This window comes from Gorilla gorilla, chromosome 1, assembly GCF_029281585.2.
Source record: "Gorilla gorilla gorilla isolate KB3781 chromosome 1, NHGRI_mGorGor1-v2.1_pri, whole genome shotgun sequence".
Taxonomy (NCBI): Eukaryota; Metazoa; Chordata; class Mammalia; order Primates; family Hominidae; genus Gorilla; species Gorilla gorilla.
The window spans coordinates 26,455,144-26,471,327 of NC_073224.2; the positions used below are offsets into that span (position 1 = coordinate 26,455,144).

General features: G+C 35.4%; 1 protein-coding gene across 3 annotated transcripts in view; it reads left to right on the forward strand.

The window, feature by feature from the left end:
- Positions 1–16,184, forward strand: part of RYR2 (ryanodine receptor 2) — a 790,171-nt gene that overhangs the window by 575,198 nt on the left and 198,789 nt on the right. For all 3 annotated transcript variants that reach the window (XM_063708024.1, XM_063708025.1, XM_063708026.1), the window contains exons 38-42: positions 5,624–5,729; positions 7,524–7,667; positions 9,664–9,937; positions 13,275–13,389; positions 15,389–15,521. In XM_063708024.1, the coding sequence (XP_063564094.1) occupies positions 5,624–5,729; positions 7,524–7,667; positions 9,664–9,937; positions 13,275–13,389; positions 15,389–15,521 (772 nt within the window). The remainder of the gene's footprint in view (positions 1–5,623; positions 5,730–7,523; positions 7,668–9,663; positions 9,938–13,274; positions 13,390–15,388; positions 15,522–16,184) is intronic.

The following is a 16,184-nucleotide window of genomic DNA, read 5'->3' on the forward strand; positions in this document are numbered from 1 at the left end:
ATCCAGGGTAGCTCAGAATGAAAGTGTTTATAGGGACTAATTACAGAATTTTTTTTTTCTCACCAGAATGTAATTTCTTTGAGGAAAGGGATGTGGAATTTTCTTAATTGTTATAAACAGCATTTATTCAGCAGAGAACAGGTCCAGCCTCTTCCAGATTAACTCTGTTAAACTACTGTTGGGAAACTTCTGCTTCTGGAAAGATGGAGTACATGTGCTTTTCCCAATTCTTCCTTTTAAGTACAACTAAAACCCTGGACATTACAAAGAAGACAACATAAGAAGACTCTGAAAGATAGAGAGAAGAAGGGAGGTTGGCTACAGAACTCAGGACCCAAGGAACAACATGGTGGTGAGTTCCCTGGATTTTCTTTTTGCCTCATCTATCCCAGATTTGAAGCTAAAGAAGCCGACAACCAGGAGACACCAACGGGCATAGACAAGAAAAGCTGCAACAAAAGCCTCCTCTTTCTAGACAAAGGATCTGGGAAGGGGCAGCTTAGCAAGACAGAAATGTGTTAGATAATAACTGCACTACTGCAGCCAAAAACCACAGAAAAAACTGTTCCCCACCCACACTGGGCACAGGCTGAGTGGGGAACCTTGACTTCCACTCTCACCAGGCTGTAACAAGGTGTCCCAGTAGAGGACAGAGCTGGGACTTTATCCCCGCTGAGTAGTAACAAGGCCCATTTCTTCCAAAGTATCAGTAGAGGTTATGGAAGGAGAAGTAACAAGACACTCTTACCTTTCTAGCAAGGTTCACATCAGTATAGGTCTAATGAGGAACCAGAACTTTTTACCACTGCCCAACAGTAACAGGGTCCCTTCCCTCCTCCAGTTGTCCAAGGAGGCTGAGTGGGAAAATGGACTTCGCCTCCCACCTGGCAGCAATAAGATACCCTAAGCCCTTCTCCTGCTGGATGGGGTCAGAGGAAACCAGGTGAAACAGAGTTATAAATAAGACCCAGAGCTCCTAGCATAATCCTCAAAATGTTGAGATTTCAATTAAAAATCATGTGTGTGAAGAACCAAGGAAAACTTGAATGAAAAAACCAATCAATAAGCACCAACACTGAGATAACAAAGATGTTAAAATTATCTGATGAAGTTTTGAAAGCAATCGCCGTGTAATTCCTTCAAAATGGAAAAAAAATAGAAAGCCTCAACAGCAGAGAAACAAAATATATGACAAAGAACCAAATGGAAATTTTAAATCTGAAAAATATAATCACTGAAATTTTAAAACTCAATGAATGGGCTTAAAAGCAGAATGAAGGGAGAAGAAGGAACAATCAGTGACTGAAGAGAGGGTGACATCAACTACCCCATCTGAAGAAAAGATGAAGATGAATATAACAAAAGATCTAACATTTGTGATGTTGGAGTCTCAGAGGATAGGAGAAAGAGGGTGAACTGAAGAAAATAATGCTGAAAACTTTTCAAGTTCAGTAAAAGATATGAAGTGAGAGATTCAAGAAGATGAGTACATTCCGTATAAGATAAACATAAATCTTTACCGAGACACATCATAGTCAAATTTCTGAAAAAATTAAAGACAGAGTCTTTAAAGAAATGACACTGCCTACAGGGGGAAAAACAATTTGAGTGACAGCAGATTTCTCATTAGAAAGTATGGAGGGCAGAAGGAAGTGGCACAACAATTTTCAAATGCTGAAAGAAGAGACTATCACCTCAGAGTTCTATGTACTTTGAAAATACTCTTAAGGAACGAAGGGGAAATCAAGACATTCTCAAATGACAGGAAGTTGTAAGAATTTGACTACAGCAGACCTACCCTAAAAGAATGCTAAAGGAAGTTCTTTAAATATAAGGAAAATGAAAAATGAAGGAAATTTGGAAAATTCAGAAAGGAAGAAATTAACACTGGGAAATGTTGTAATATGGTGAATACAGTGCATTTTTATTCTCTGGAGTTTTCTAATTTATGATTGATGGTTGAAGCAAAAATCATAAAACTGATGTGTTTCTAAATATATGTATAGGGAATATTTAAAAATTATAAACAGAGGAGAATAAAGGAACAGAAAGGGAGATAAGGTTTCTATCCTTCACTCAAACTGAAGTCTACTGGTGTTGACATTGTACCATCTGGTACACCATCAATACCAGTAGACTGTATGTTAGGTATGTATATAAAATAATACTCAGAGCAAGCACTAGAAAAGCTGTACAAAGAGATACACTGAGAAGTACCACAGATAAATCAAAATAGGATTCTAAATATTGTTCAAGTAGTGCATAGCAAGTCAGTAAAAATAAATCAGAACAAACGAAACCACAGGTGAAATGACAGACCGAAGTCATGGCATATCAATAATTACACAAATATAAATAATCTAAATATACCAATTACAATAAATTGGCAGGGTGAATTTATAAAACTCAATCTAACTATATGCTTGCTATGAGAAACTCACTTCAAATATAATAATGTATACAGATTAAAAGGGAAAAGTTAAAGGAATATGTATTATTAAAATATTAATCAAAATAAAGCAGTTACATAAAGTTGACTTCAGAGCACAGAAAATTACCAAAGAGATAAGGATAATACATAATGGTTAGTCCACCAAGAAGATAAATATATATGAATTAAACAACAAAGCAAAATATGTGAAGCCAAAACTGATAGAACTGAAAGGAGAAATAGACAAATCCAAAATTATCTTGCAGAATTCAAGACTCCTCTCTCAGTTGATAGAACAGCTGAACAGAAAAATCAGCTATGACACGGAAAAACTCCACACTATCATCAAATAATAGATCTATCAAGGTTTGTAGACTACTCCACCCAACAACAAGGTACACACTCTTTTCAAGTGTCCATGAAACATTTGCTAAGATGGAACATATCCTGGGCCATAAAATAACCTCAAGAAATTTTTAAAAGTTGAAATCATACACATTTTTTTTATCACATTGTAATCAAATTAGAAATCAGTAACAGAAAGGTAACTGGAAAATCTCCAAACTCTTAGAGATACTAAACAACACACTTCTAAATAATCTATGGTTTGAGGAGGAAGTATGGGGAGAAATTTAAAGATTCATTAAACTAAAAGAAATTGGACACATCACATTTGAAAATTTTTGCCACAGCTAAAGCAAGGCCAAGAGGGAAATTTATAACACTCAATGCTTACATTTAAAAAGCAGAAACCACTCAGATCAATAACCTGACCTGCCACTTCAAGAATTTTGAAAACAAAGAGTAAAATAAACCTAAAGCAAGCAGAAAGAAGTCACTAATGTAGATAATAACAGAAAGTAATGAAACTGAAAACAGGACAATAGAAAAAATGGATCCAAAAGCTGGTTTTTAAAAAATAGCAATAAAGTTGACAAACCTCTAAAACGACTGACAAAGAAAAAGAGAAGATACAAATTACCCATACCAGGAATGAAACTACTTATCATGGCACACCCTGCTGACTTCAGGTGATCATATGGGATTTTTTCTTCTCACCTTTGAAATAACGATAAGTAGATGAGCTGATGAATATGTTAATTATCTTGATTTAATCTTTCTACAATGTATACATATATCGAAACATCACATGGTACCTCATAAATACATACAATTAATATTTACCAATTAAATATTTTTTAAAGGATCGTATGGGAATACATGCATACATACTATTTGATTCCATTTATGTAACATTCTTGCAATGACAAAACCATAGAGATGGAAAACAAATTTGTGGTTGCCACGACTTAAGGATAAGGGGCAGACAGAGGGATGTGGGTATGCTCATGAAAGGGTAACAGGAGGGATCTTTGAGATAAAGGAATTATCCTCTATTTTGACTGCACTAATGTTGCTATCCTGGTTATGAGATTGTACTACAGTTTTGCAAAGTGTTACCAATCGGGAAACTGCATAAAGTGTACTTGAAGTCTCTCTGTATTATTTCTTACAATAGCATATAAGTCTATAATTATATCAAAATAAATGTTTAGGGAAAAAAAATCACGTAAATGCCAAAAAGAAAATCTAAAATAGTTTCTTAAAGGAAAATTATGGGAAAGCATCTTTCTCTTCCGAATTTATAAATTTAATAGTATTGTTCAAACATAAATGGTAAAGTTTCCCGCAGTTTAACTGAACCATTAATGTTAGCAGCAGCGTAGTTATCCCTTATAAAGATTAACCATGCCGAATATGAAAATTCAAAACCCAGAATACTCCAAAATCCAAAACATTTTGAGCACTGAAATGATACCACAAGTGGAAAATTCCACACGTAAATACTTAGTACAAAGTTTATTTCATGCACAAAATTATTTAAAATATTTTATAAAATTTCCTTCAGGCTATGTGTGTAAGGTGTGTATGAAACATAGATGAATTTCATTTTTAGACTTGGGTTCTATCCTCAAAATAGCTCATGTGTATGCAGATGGAGCTGGTCCTCTCTATCTGTGGGTTCTGCATCTATGGATTCAACCAACTGTATATTGAAAACATTCAGAAAAAAAATTCCACAAAGTTCTGAAACACAAAACTTGAATTTGCTGTGCACCAAGTACTATGTCTAATCCACTTAAATGAAGTGATGTGTCAGCACTGTCTTGGGTATTATAAGTAATTTAGAGATGATTTAAAATATATGAGAGGATATACATAGGTTATATGCAATTTCTGTGCCATTTCATATAGAAGACTTGATTGTCTGTGGCTTTTCATCTCTATGGAGAGTCCTGGAACCAATCCTCCATGGATACTAAAGGGTGATTGTATTCCAAACTCTGAAAAAGAAATCCTAGATCTGAAACACTTCTGGCCCCAAGCATTTCAGATAAGGGATACTCAAACCTGTGTTACTTTTCAATTATATTTTTCCTTCTTCTTGGTGTCTGTGTTCTTCTCAAAAAGAGTTCTTGTAAATATTCAATAAATATTCAATAGAGATGTTAGCTAGAAAATAATGGAAATTTAGGATAAGCATGATACAATACTTTTTAAAAATAGCATTTAGATCTCTTAGTTAAGAATTCTTAAAGTATACAAGAGTCTAACATATTGTGGAATTGAGAAAGAGGAAGAAACGTTGTATGACTATTTTGCAGCTTGTTAAGCTATGGATGATTTGATTTATTCTGTGGTACTGGTTGGATTGTGTGATGGACACCTGTGGAGGAATAATTTATGAATAATCAGAGATTTTGAGCATTTTTGCTTTTGTGGTAGTTGTGCCTTTCTTTGTTTCTTTCTTTCTTTCTTTTTTTTTTTTTTTTTTTTTGAGACAAAGTCTCACTCTGTCACCCAGGCTGGAGTGTAGTGGCACAATCTTGGCTCACTGCAACCTCCACCTCCCAGGTTCAAGCAATTCTGCTGCCTCAGCCTCCTCAGTAGCTGGGACTACAGGCATGCACCACCACACCCAACTAATTTTTGTATTTTTAGTAGAGATGGGTCTTCACCATGTTGGCCAGGCTGGTCTCAAAATCCTGACCTCGTGATCTGCCCACCTCAGCCTCCCAGATGGCTGGGATTACAGGCATGAGCCACTCCGCCCGGCCCTGCTGTGCCATTCTTGAATTCACCTTTCTTTTCTTCCTCTTTCTTCCTCTTTCTTGTTTTTCAAACTTTCAGATCAATATGCTTCTCAATTTTAAGGATGACAAAAGTGAATGTCCATGTCCAGAAGAAATTCGTGACCAACTGTTGGATTTCCATGAAGATTTGATGACACATTGTGGTAAGGTCTTTTTGATTAAAAGCTCTTATTAATTGTATGTTTTTAATCCATATATCCTGAGACAAAATTAAGTGTATATGCGAATATTTTCGCGAATACACACGATACCTGTTAGAAAGTTATATAAAAACATTTATTATTATGGCAAAATGGCAAAATAACTGTCCCTATGTGGGGAGTCCTGAGGGATAGAGAAATCAGAGAGGCAGTTAAACTGAGCAGAAGATGACCAAAATTCTTTCTCTCTTTTTCCTCTTTCCATTAGTGGCAGGAAATGGGAAGGGGGACATGTGGCCAGGTGCCTCTGGCAGGGAGGTTAAGGTTGGTTTAGTCAATGGGTACAAAGTTTCGGTTATACAAGATGAATGAATTCTGGAGATCCATGGCACAACAGGGTGCTTCTAGTTCACAATACTGTATTGTGCACTTAAAATTCTGTTAAGAGGGTAGATGTCATGTTAAGTATTCTTAAAACAACAACAAACAAACAAAACCCCCCAAAACAAAGAAGTGCTAAGAAACTTAGAGGTGATGGATTTATGTCTGTTCCTGGTGGTGGTGATGGTTTCACAGATGGATGCATGTGTCCAAGCTCATATTGCACAGATAAAATATGTACAGTTTCGTTTTTAGTAACCTCAATGAAGCTGTTTTTTTCTCATGTAAGAAAGAAATTTGATCACAAACAGTTGTATTTAAAGCAGTTGAGGGAGTACTTTCTAGAAAATTTAGACTATATCTTTTGAAATTAGTGAATGCTTATGGAAACCCTACATTAAGTTGTATGTCAGTAATCCAAATCTGTTAAGGGAAGTCTCCCCTCCTTTTATTCTAAGAACTTTAAAAATGGAATTGATTCGGTATTCTGGATGTGTGTGTGTTTTTATTCCTTTATGCAGTGGTGTAGATAAGGTCTGATGATTCAGTGAAAGAAAATGGACCAGCTGTTTTCAAAGTTATAGATAAAAATAATGCCACTGGTTTAACCGGTGGTTATCTTATTTTAATGAAGATAATAAAAACACCACTTTGCATATTAATTTTGTTTATGAATGAAGTACCACTAAATGACTCCCAGAAAATTATACTACGTGTGTACATGTATGTGTGTGTGTATATATATATATTTCTACAAATATCCCTTGTAGAAATGTGTATGTATGTGTGTGTATATATATATATATTTTTTTTTTTTTTCTACAAGTATCCCTGTATTTCTAGTATCCCTACAAATACAGGGATACTAGAATTCTAGTATCCCTAGAAATACAAGGATACTTTAAAACTTTAGAATTACTGCTTCAGATATAAAGCATTCCCTGGTTTAGGGTACCTAATTATGCCTGTTCTCTCTGTTTCTCAACTAACCAAAATACTGCTAAAATTTTTGGAGGCAAGAGAGGAGAATTAAAGTCTGGGGGGCATGGTGTAGGCAGGGCTGGACTGTAAGTCTAGGCAGACAGTATCTGAAGTCCGAGATGCCCAAGGGTCAGCCCAAATAGCAGAATTGATCTTTGCCCCTAAGAGAGTCTTTTTGGTCGCTACTCAGTGTTATATTTTGTTCTGGGTGACAGCCCTGAGCCCACAGGAATAGAACAAAAAGAGAGAGGAAGAAAAGAGGCTGACCAGTGAATGTTATTTATGAGGGCTGGTAAGCAAGATTGCTTAACTTAATGTCAGATGTTTTTGACATTGCTGTAAGTTGTGCATGAAAGAAATTACAAGGCCTCAGAATTATTTGCCCAAGCGTATTCTTTAAATATTTTTTTCTGCCTCTCTGTTTTTTTATACTAGGAATTGAGCTGGATGAAGATGGGTCTCTGGATGGAAACAGTGATTTAACAATTAGAGGGCGTCTGCTATCCCTGGTAGAAAAGGTGACATATCTGAAGAAGAAGCAAGCAGAAAAACCAGTTGAGAGTGACTCCAAAAAGTCCTGTAAGCAGTATGAGAGTGCGCTGGCAGAATGACCCAACTGCTGACACTTAACTCATCCTTTGAACGAATGTTTTACTGGATGAGCCAGTGAGATAATTGAGTTTGCAACTTCCAAGAATCAGACTCTTAAGTAGATGCCTGTAGCTCCCAGAAATAAACAGCAGCATCAGTCTATGTGTATAGCAACAGACTGAGAGGTAGCAGCATGATAAAGATGGATGGTCTCCATAGAGAACTAGAAATTTAGGTATTTTATCAGAGACCATAAAGAGAAAGTTAAAAGGAAGTATAGTAATTTAGCCTTCGTATCTAAATATGAGGTCGATTTTCAAATATTATTGCATCAAATTAAACTTTTTTCTTAAAATTTAAACAGATATTGTCTTTATATTTTGGTTCTGAAATATTTCCTAAACTGTTATATACTTCTGGTTGATCCATATCCTATTTCAGAATAATAAGCACCCTTGGGCTGTGAGTGCCTTGGGCACAGCACTCTGAGTAGGTCTGAGGGATCCAGCCTACTTTTTACTTCACTTCTAAGACTGCATTGATTTTAAGATGCAGCAATGCTTTGTTAATAGCTTTCCCTGAAATAAAAAAAACAAACTTATGAAAACTTTTACAGCACTTTTTTTTTGACTTACAGCAGAAAACCTTTATTCATACAGTTACTTCTAAATTTATTCTTCAGTGTCACAATCACAAATTTGAGTCAAGTTTTCTTTAAAATCAGAGTTCAATGTTTCTTTCTTTTCTTTTTCTTTTTGTTTTTTTGTTTTGTTTTGTTTTGTTTTTTGAGACAGTCTCGCTCCATCACCCAGGCTGGAGTGCAGTGGTGCATTTTCGGCTTACTGCAACCTCTGCTTCCCTGTCTCAGCCTCCTGAGTAGCTGGAATTACAGGCATGCACCAAGACGCCTGATTAATTTTTATATTTTTAGTAGAGACTGAGTTTTACCATGTTGGCCAGGCTGGTGTTGAACTCCTGGTCTCAAGCAATCCACCCACCTCAGATTCCCGAAGTGCTGGGATTACAGGAGTGAGCCACTGTGCATGGCCAGAGTTCAACGTTTCTTATGAATCACTTTCTATTATTATCAAGTTTATGATCTTGAGTGGTTAAAATGACAGTGTGGTTTTCAGATATAGGGGAATATGTTGGCATTTTATTTGCATTTTGTATTTGGTTAAAAATGGTAGTTTTTGTTTTTGCTTAAATAATTTCCAGATGAAAGTAAAACAGCCTAATTTGAAAGTCAGCCATCATATTAATACTAGGATTAAGTGCCTCATCGTGCATGAATTGGTCACCCCACTTAATTTTGGTAATTTCACTGTTTATTTGAAAAGATTTGGACATTTCTATTGCTTTTACGTTTACTATGTTTCATGTTACATTGCAAAGTAGTTTTCTGTGTATGTAGTAACTTTTTGCTTTAATATAAATTCACAATCAAATCCTTTTGAAGACATTTTAAATGACAAATATGGATACAACTTTAAGTGAAAACATAATTATATGTAGTCACTAGTGCAAATGACTCAACTGAGGAGACAGTTGGATAAACATACCTTTTTGAATGTCCGTGACTGAACTTTATAAGGATAAATGATGTCAGGCCTTCTGGGAAGAAAATAATAGAACAAAACAAATAAAAGTAGTAGGACACCTTATATTAATTGCCATACCTTCAATTACATATGAATTGCCAATGGTAATTTTGAAAAAGTGATATAACTATAGCTTATTTAATTATAAGAATGATTTTTAAAGAAAGATTTGTATTTTTTTATCTTTGCATGATTGTAACTGATCTGTATTGAAATATGTATCATCCAATGAAGGTTATTTTCTTCAAAGAATATCTAGAGCGTTTTCAAGTCTGGTACAAATAGAAATACCAATTTGGGGGTACAGGATATGGACTTGAAATGTCCAACTGATTTGTCTTCTCTTATTTTTCTTTTAAAAAATATCCACAATGACTTTGCAGCCACTCTGCAGCAGCTGATCTCTGAGACCATGGTCCGATGGGCTCAGGAGTCTGTCATTGAAGACCCCGAGCTGGTGAGGGCCATGTTTGTGTTGCTCCATCGGCAGTATGACGGCATTGGGGGTCTTGTTCGGGCCCTGCCAAAGACCTACACGATAAATGGCGTGTCCGTGGAGGACACCATCAACCTGCTGGCATCCCTTGGTCAGATTCGGTCCCTGCTGAGTGTGAGAATGGGCAAAGAAGAAGAGAAGCTTATGATTCGTGGATTAGGGTAAATTATTTAACTACTACAACCCTTTGTCTTGTAAATGTTTTCTAATTGTTATACCTATAGAGTAGTACATTAACTACATTGATAAAAATATATTGTCTGGATTATATGATTATTATACTAAATAGCTTTTCTTTTTTTTATTTATTATTATCATATTCTAAGTTCTAGGATACATGTGCACAATGTGCAGGTTAGTTACATATGTATACATGTGCCATGCTGGTGCGCTGCACCCACTAAGTCGTCATCTAGCATTAGGTATATCTCCCAATGCTATCCCTCCCCACTCCCCCCACCCCACAACAGTCCCCAGAGTGTGATGTTCCCCTTCCTGTGTCCATGTGTTCACATTATTCAATTCCCACCTATGAGTGAGAATATGCGGTATTTGGTTTTTTGTTCTTGCGATAGTTTACTGAGAATGATGATTTCCAGTTTCATCCATGTCCCTACAAAGGACGTGAACTCATCATTTTTTATGGCTGCATAGTATTCCATGGTGTATGTGTGCCACATTTTAGAGATAGAAACAAAAGCTAAATTAGAAAGTTGCTCAGTAATGAAACAAGACTAATTTTACAGTGTGGCACACAGCCAATATCTTTCAGTGTTTTTTTTTAAGTCTCATAGTAATGTAAAATAATATATAAAAACATAGGACAATAAAAACACATTGATCCATAGGTCTGTGTGGTGTTTAATACATTAAAAAAATAAAAAAACACATTGAAATCCAAGGTGGGTAGTTGGAAATATGAACAGGAAATGATAAGGAAGCTTGTCTTTATCTATTGGGCCTTGGAAAAAGAAGGGGTAGGGGGAGCAACTTTTCTGAGAATTCAGCATCATGAGCTTGCATTTCATGTGGATTTGGGGGTTAAAGTTAACACCCCATATTCAAGAGTGAGGATAAAACAAAGATATTTCAGAATATTTACTTACAGTCCCTCATTGGAAGACCTTCTAAAATTTTTTATGCTAAATGTTAATATATACATTAGGGAGAAGAAAACGGAATTCAGAGAAAAAGAATGGGATGCAACACGTTTTATTGAGTATACTACTGATCTATGCATGTATAAATCTAAGCAATAATTAATAATAAGTTTATATAGTTCGGGGATTTGAAAATAAGATGGAAAATTTGCCTATTGAGTAGTGTTCACTACTCAGGTGATGGTACAACCAAAGCCCAGGCTGTTTTTTTGTGGTACAGTAAAAGCCCAGGCTCCACCACGACACAATATATGCACGCAGGAAATCTGTATTCGCACCCCCTAAATATCTAAAATATTTTAAAAAATAATTAAAGAAAAAATAAGATGGAATCAAAATCATAACAAAGATAAAAATTATATATATTAAGCTCTATGATGTTCATTAAGAACAATACCTAAACATAAAAATGTAGAATTCTGGAAGATAGGATGTTAAACAGTGATTAGAAGACAAATATTTAGCAGAAAAAAAAGCTGATGTAGTTACATAGATATCAGGCAAAAGAGGAGATAATAAAGGTAACTGCTACATGAATAAAATAGACCAAAAGAAACAATAAAATTGATCAAAGCAACTTAGAGTTAGTTCTTTGAAAAAAATGAATAAAATGGAATACCAGGTTTTTCTTTGACAGAACTCAAATACAATCCTGAGGGAAGAAAACAAGTGTATAATGATACAGATTGTTTCATATCATTTCTATACATTTTAACTCAGAAAACAATATTGCGTATTGCTCATGGACCTATTAAGTATTTAAAATTATAAAAATGGATGGAAGATTCTATTAAAAATTCATAATTGTTGCACACTAAAAATAAATATACTAATGGGACAGAGAGGGAAAGCAAAAAAGCCAATTGAGAAAAGCAAATATTAGAGTCTTTATAATTGTATGAGCATAGGTCTTATTTGAGTACTAATATTTAAATCTAACCCGAGGAAGCCTCTCATAAGAGGTTATCTTAATTAACCAAATGAAAAAGAAAGCCTTCCAGAAAATGGAGATCATATTCTTTCTTAATACACAACAGTAATATGTGCCATTAAAAAGTAAATCATTCATTAGTGATAAAACTCAAAATGATGTTAAAAAGCAAAATGCTTCTTTTTGTGGTATTCAAAATATTTAACACAGAGAGATTCTTAGTAAATGATAGCCTGACTGCTATTTAATTTACCCAAAACTAAAAGCAAATGAGATTTTAAAATGAAGTTACTTCATTCAAAGATTTGAATTAATGAGACAATAAAAAGAAAAAGCTGCCTTTGTTTACCTTTGAAATAAGTCAGACCCATATTAGCCTTGGGCATGAAGTTGTTTTTCTGACCTATGCTATCTAAAAGCCCTGTTCATTAAAAATAATAAATGCAAAAATCATACTATCCCACTGTCTTGATATAGCCAGAGTAACTGAAGTTTTGCATATGACTAAATGAATAGGTGAGTAATTCAATTAAAGGAAACTGATTTGAAGAGAAGTTTCAATTTTCTCATAGGCTGTATGTTATATTCTTGCTCTAGATCTAACAAGAAAATGTTTTATAGAAAAGACTCTTGGCATCGATTTGATTTATGTTAAAATAGAAATCAACAGAGCTCTTTATTTGCAGTGAGTGATACTTTCTCCTGAACATTATGACCCTTAGGAATACCTTGACACACATATTACAAGAATATGTAATGCAGTAATGATAATACGAGACATTTTAGGTATCACCTAACACCGTTTCTTGAAACTGGATGTCCGTTTTAATGAGTTAGATTACTTGTACCTGGACTTCATGTATACTCAGTTTCTCTTGGAGAATATGAATCCTTTTAAGTATTTGTCAGAATGATAATATGAATGTAATAAGAAATAACACTATTGTAATTATATACGCAAATACTGACTGTAATACTAACAACAGCATATATAAATACTAACAACAGCATATATATGAAAAGCAGAGATACTTATATATGAAGAATTTTTATATAAACATGGTATGACACTAATTCATATTTTTATCCAGAAGAAGGTTGGACACATGGTTGGATATCCATAAAATTAGGAATGATGTGTCAAAAGTATATTTCATTTTAACTGTTTACATATTTACTATGTTTATTACAATGAAAAAGAATAGACATTCGTCAACCAATTTTGGTAAATTATCAATATTTTTGAGGAAAACAATTACATTCATTAATTGTTGTGGCTTATTAAATACTGTGATTGCTTTTACTTTTCAACTCACATAAATTATTTCTAAAAGATTTATGAGGAACTTGGTTAACTATTTAGATGTTGCTCTGAGCTTTACCCCATACGTCCATTGTCCTTTCTAGGGATATTATGAATAACAAAGTGTTTTACCAGCACCCTAATCTCATGAGGGCACTGGGGATGCACGAGACTGTGATGGAGGTCATGGTGAACGTCCTTGGAGGTGGAGAGTCCAAGGTAAAGTCTTTGATTCCTGAGATGCTATTTAGTATCATCTCCTGGAGTATATAGATTGCCGATTCTTTTTTTTTTGAGACAGAGGCTCACCCTGTCTCCCAGGCTGGGGTGCAGTGGCACGATCTCGGCTCACTGCAAGCTCCGCCTCCCGGGTTCACGCCATTCTCCTGCCTCATCCTCCCGAGGAGCTGGGATTAGAGGCGCCCACCACCTCGCCCGGCTAATTTTTTTGTATTTTTAGTAGAGACGGGGTTTCACTGTGTTAGCCAGGATGGTCTCCATCTCCTGACCTCGTAATCCGCCCGCCTTGGCCTCCCAAAGTGCTGGGATTACAGGCGTGAGCCACCGCACCCAGCCCAGATTATAGATTCTTAATGAGAATTTCTTAAATCCTCTTAGGATGACTGTTTTTAAAGAAGACTTTTTGAAAAAAACACACAAACCTTAGGGAGTTGAACGTACTACTAGTTTTTTTTTCCTTGATTTTGATAAAAATTTCCTGTCTTATACTGTGTAATTTTTGGCCTCCTAAATTATTCTCTTTTAGGGGATATTTAGAAACTGAAGTATCTCATTTAGGGGATATTTAGAAACTTAGAAACATAAAAATTACTCTATGTATTAATTTATTTTAAAATTTTGAATTATAATTCAGTTCTCATCACGTTACCAGTCCATGGCACAAGCATGTTCTTCAGACTCCACCATCCTCCATGACACAGACATTGGTTGGTTTCACTTAATTTCCAATCCAGATTGAGATTTGATGATAATACTCTTGGATGTATTTGTTGTAGAATTCTAAAGTGAATTCTTTTTTTTTTTTTTTTTTTTTGAGACGGAGTCTCGGTCTGTCGCCCAGGCTGGAGTGCAGTGGTGTGATCTCAGCTCACTGCAACCTCCACCTCCCAGGTTCACGACATTCTCCTGCCTCAGCCTGCCGAGTGGCTGGGACTACAGGCACCCACCACCATTCCCTGCTAATTTTTTTGGTATTTTTAGTGGAAATGGGGTTTCACCATGTTAGCCAGGAGGGTCTCGATCTCCTGACCTCATGATCTGCCTGCCTTGGCCTCCCAAAGTGCTGGGATTACAGGCGTGAGCCACCACACCGGGCCTAAAGTGAACTTTTAAGTAACCACAACTTAATGGTATCAAAAACCAAATTAGTATGGTAGTATAATTTTAAAAACTTTATATAATCAGTATAATTTTATAACCTCTGGTATGAAAATATGTTTTGATGTTTTAAATCTCAGGATGTATTTTTCACAATATTGAAATAAGCCTATATTTCATATGATCAGTCTGTTTACCAGTTAGACAGGCTTAGAAGGATATCATAATATACTGTACTTTATTACAGAAGAACTCCAGAGAGTATCTGGGGTAAACTATGTTAATATTTGGTCTCAAGGAAGCTGTGTTTGGTGGGGTCAAACATGCAGGCCTTCCAGTCCAGGAAATCATCTCATGAGGTGCAAATCAGGGAGGTTGTAAATCCCTGGAATCAGTAATTCTACTAATATTAATACTGACAAGAACATCCTATTATATGTGCCAAGTACTGAACTATATATTTTTGAGAAATCAGCTCAATGAATTCACTCCCCTGTCCCTTACCTAAAGCAAGTATTATTATCCATATTATCCTAACAGAATCAAAGAGATTGCATCATTTCCCATGGAAGCACAGCTGATAGCGGTAGTGAGGCATCACAAATGAATCTGCCTTTCACCTTTGAGAATGGGGTAATAAGTCAATTTCTGTTCTAACCCATCGATGGTAATGAAGTTTCTGAATTAGTGCCAGGCTTGATTTTCATTGACTCAGGGACGAGGCAGATCGTAGTCTGCACATTTGAAGATCTTCAGTATCTGAAGTTTGGCACACACATGGACACACGGGGATTGACGATGTGATTGAGACCTCAACGTATGAACTCAATTTTATAAAGATCATTTGCTTTCAGCAGCTAATGACATGCTTTATCTGTAGGAAATCACCTTTCCCAAGATGGTGGCCAACTGTTGCCGTTTTCTCTGTTACTTCTGTCGTATAAGTAGGCAGAATCAAAAAGCTATGTTTGATCATCTCAGTTATTTACTGGAAAACAGCAGTGTTGGTCTTGGTAAGTAAATGACTTTTATTTCATCTTTAAGGTTGAAATAATATAATATTACATTTAAAAAGCAAACGTTTGGTTAAAAAATCGGCAATGGACCTGAATAGACATTTCACAAAAGAAGACAGACAGTTGGCCAATAGGTATATGAAAAAATACTCGACATCACTCATCATCAGCAAAGTGCAAATTGAAACCACAGTGAGCTATCACCTCACACCTGTTAGAATGCCTATTATTGAAAAGACAAGACATAATAAGCGTTGGCGAGGGTGTAGGGAAAAGGGAACTCTTATACATGTTGGTGGGAATGTAAATACAGCCATTTTAGAAAACATTAAGGAGATTCCTCAAAAAATTAAAAATAGAACTACCATATGATCTAACAGTTTTACTTCTGGGTATATATATCCAAAGGAAATGAATAATCAGTATGTCGAAGAGATACGTGTACTTCCATGGTCATTGCAGCATTATTCACAATAGCTGAGATATGGAATCAACCTAAGTGTTCATCAGTGGATGAATGGATAGGAAAAATGTGGTACATATTCACAATGGAATGCTGTTTGGCCTTAAAAAAAGAGGGAATCCTGTCATTTTCAACAACATGGATGAACTTGGAGGATATTACATTACATGAAATAAGCTACGTGTAGAAAGACAAAT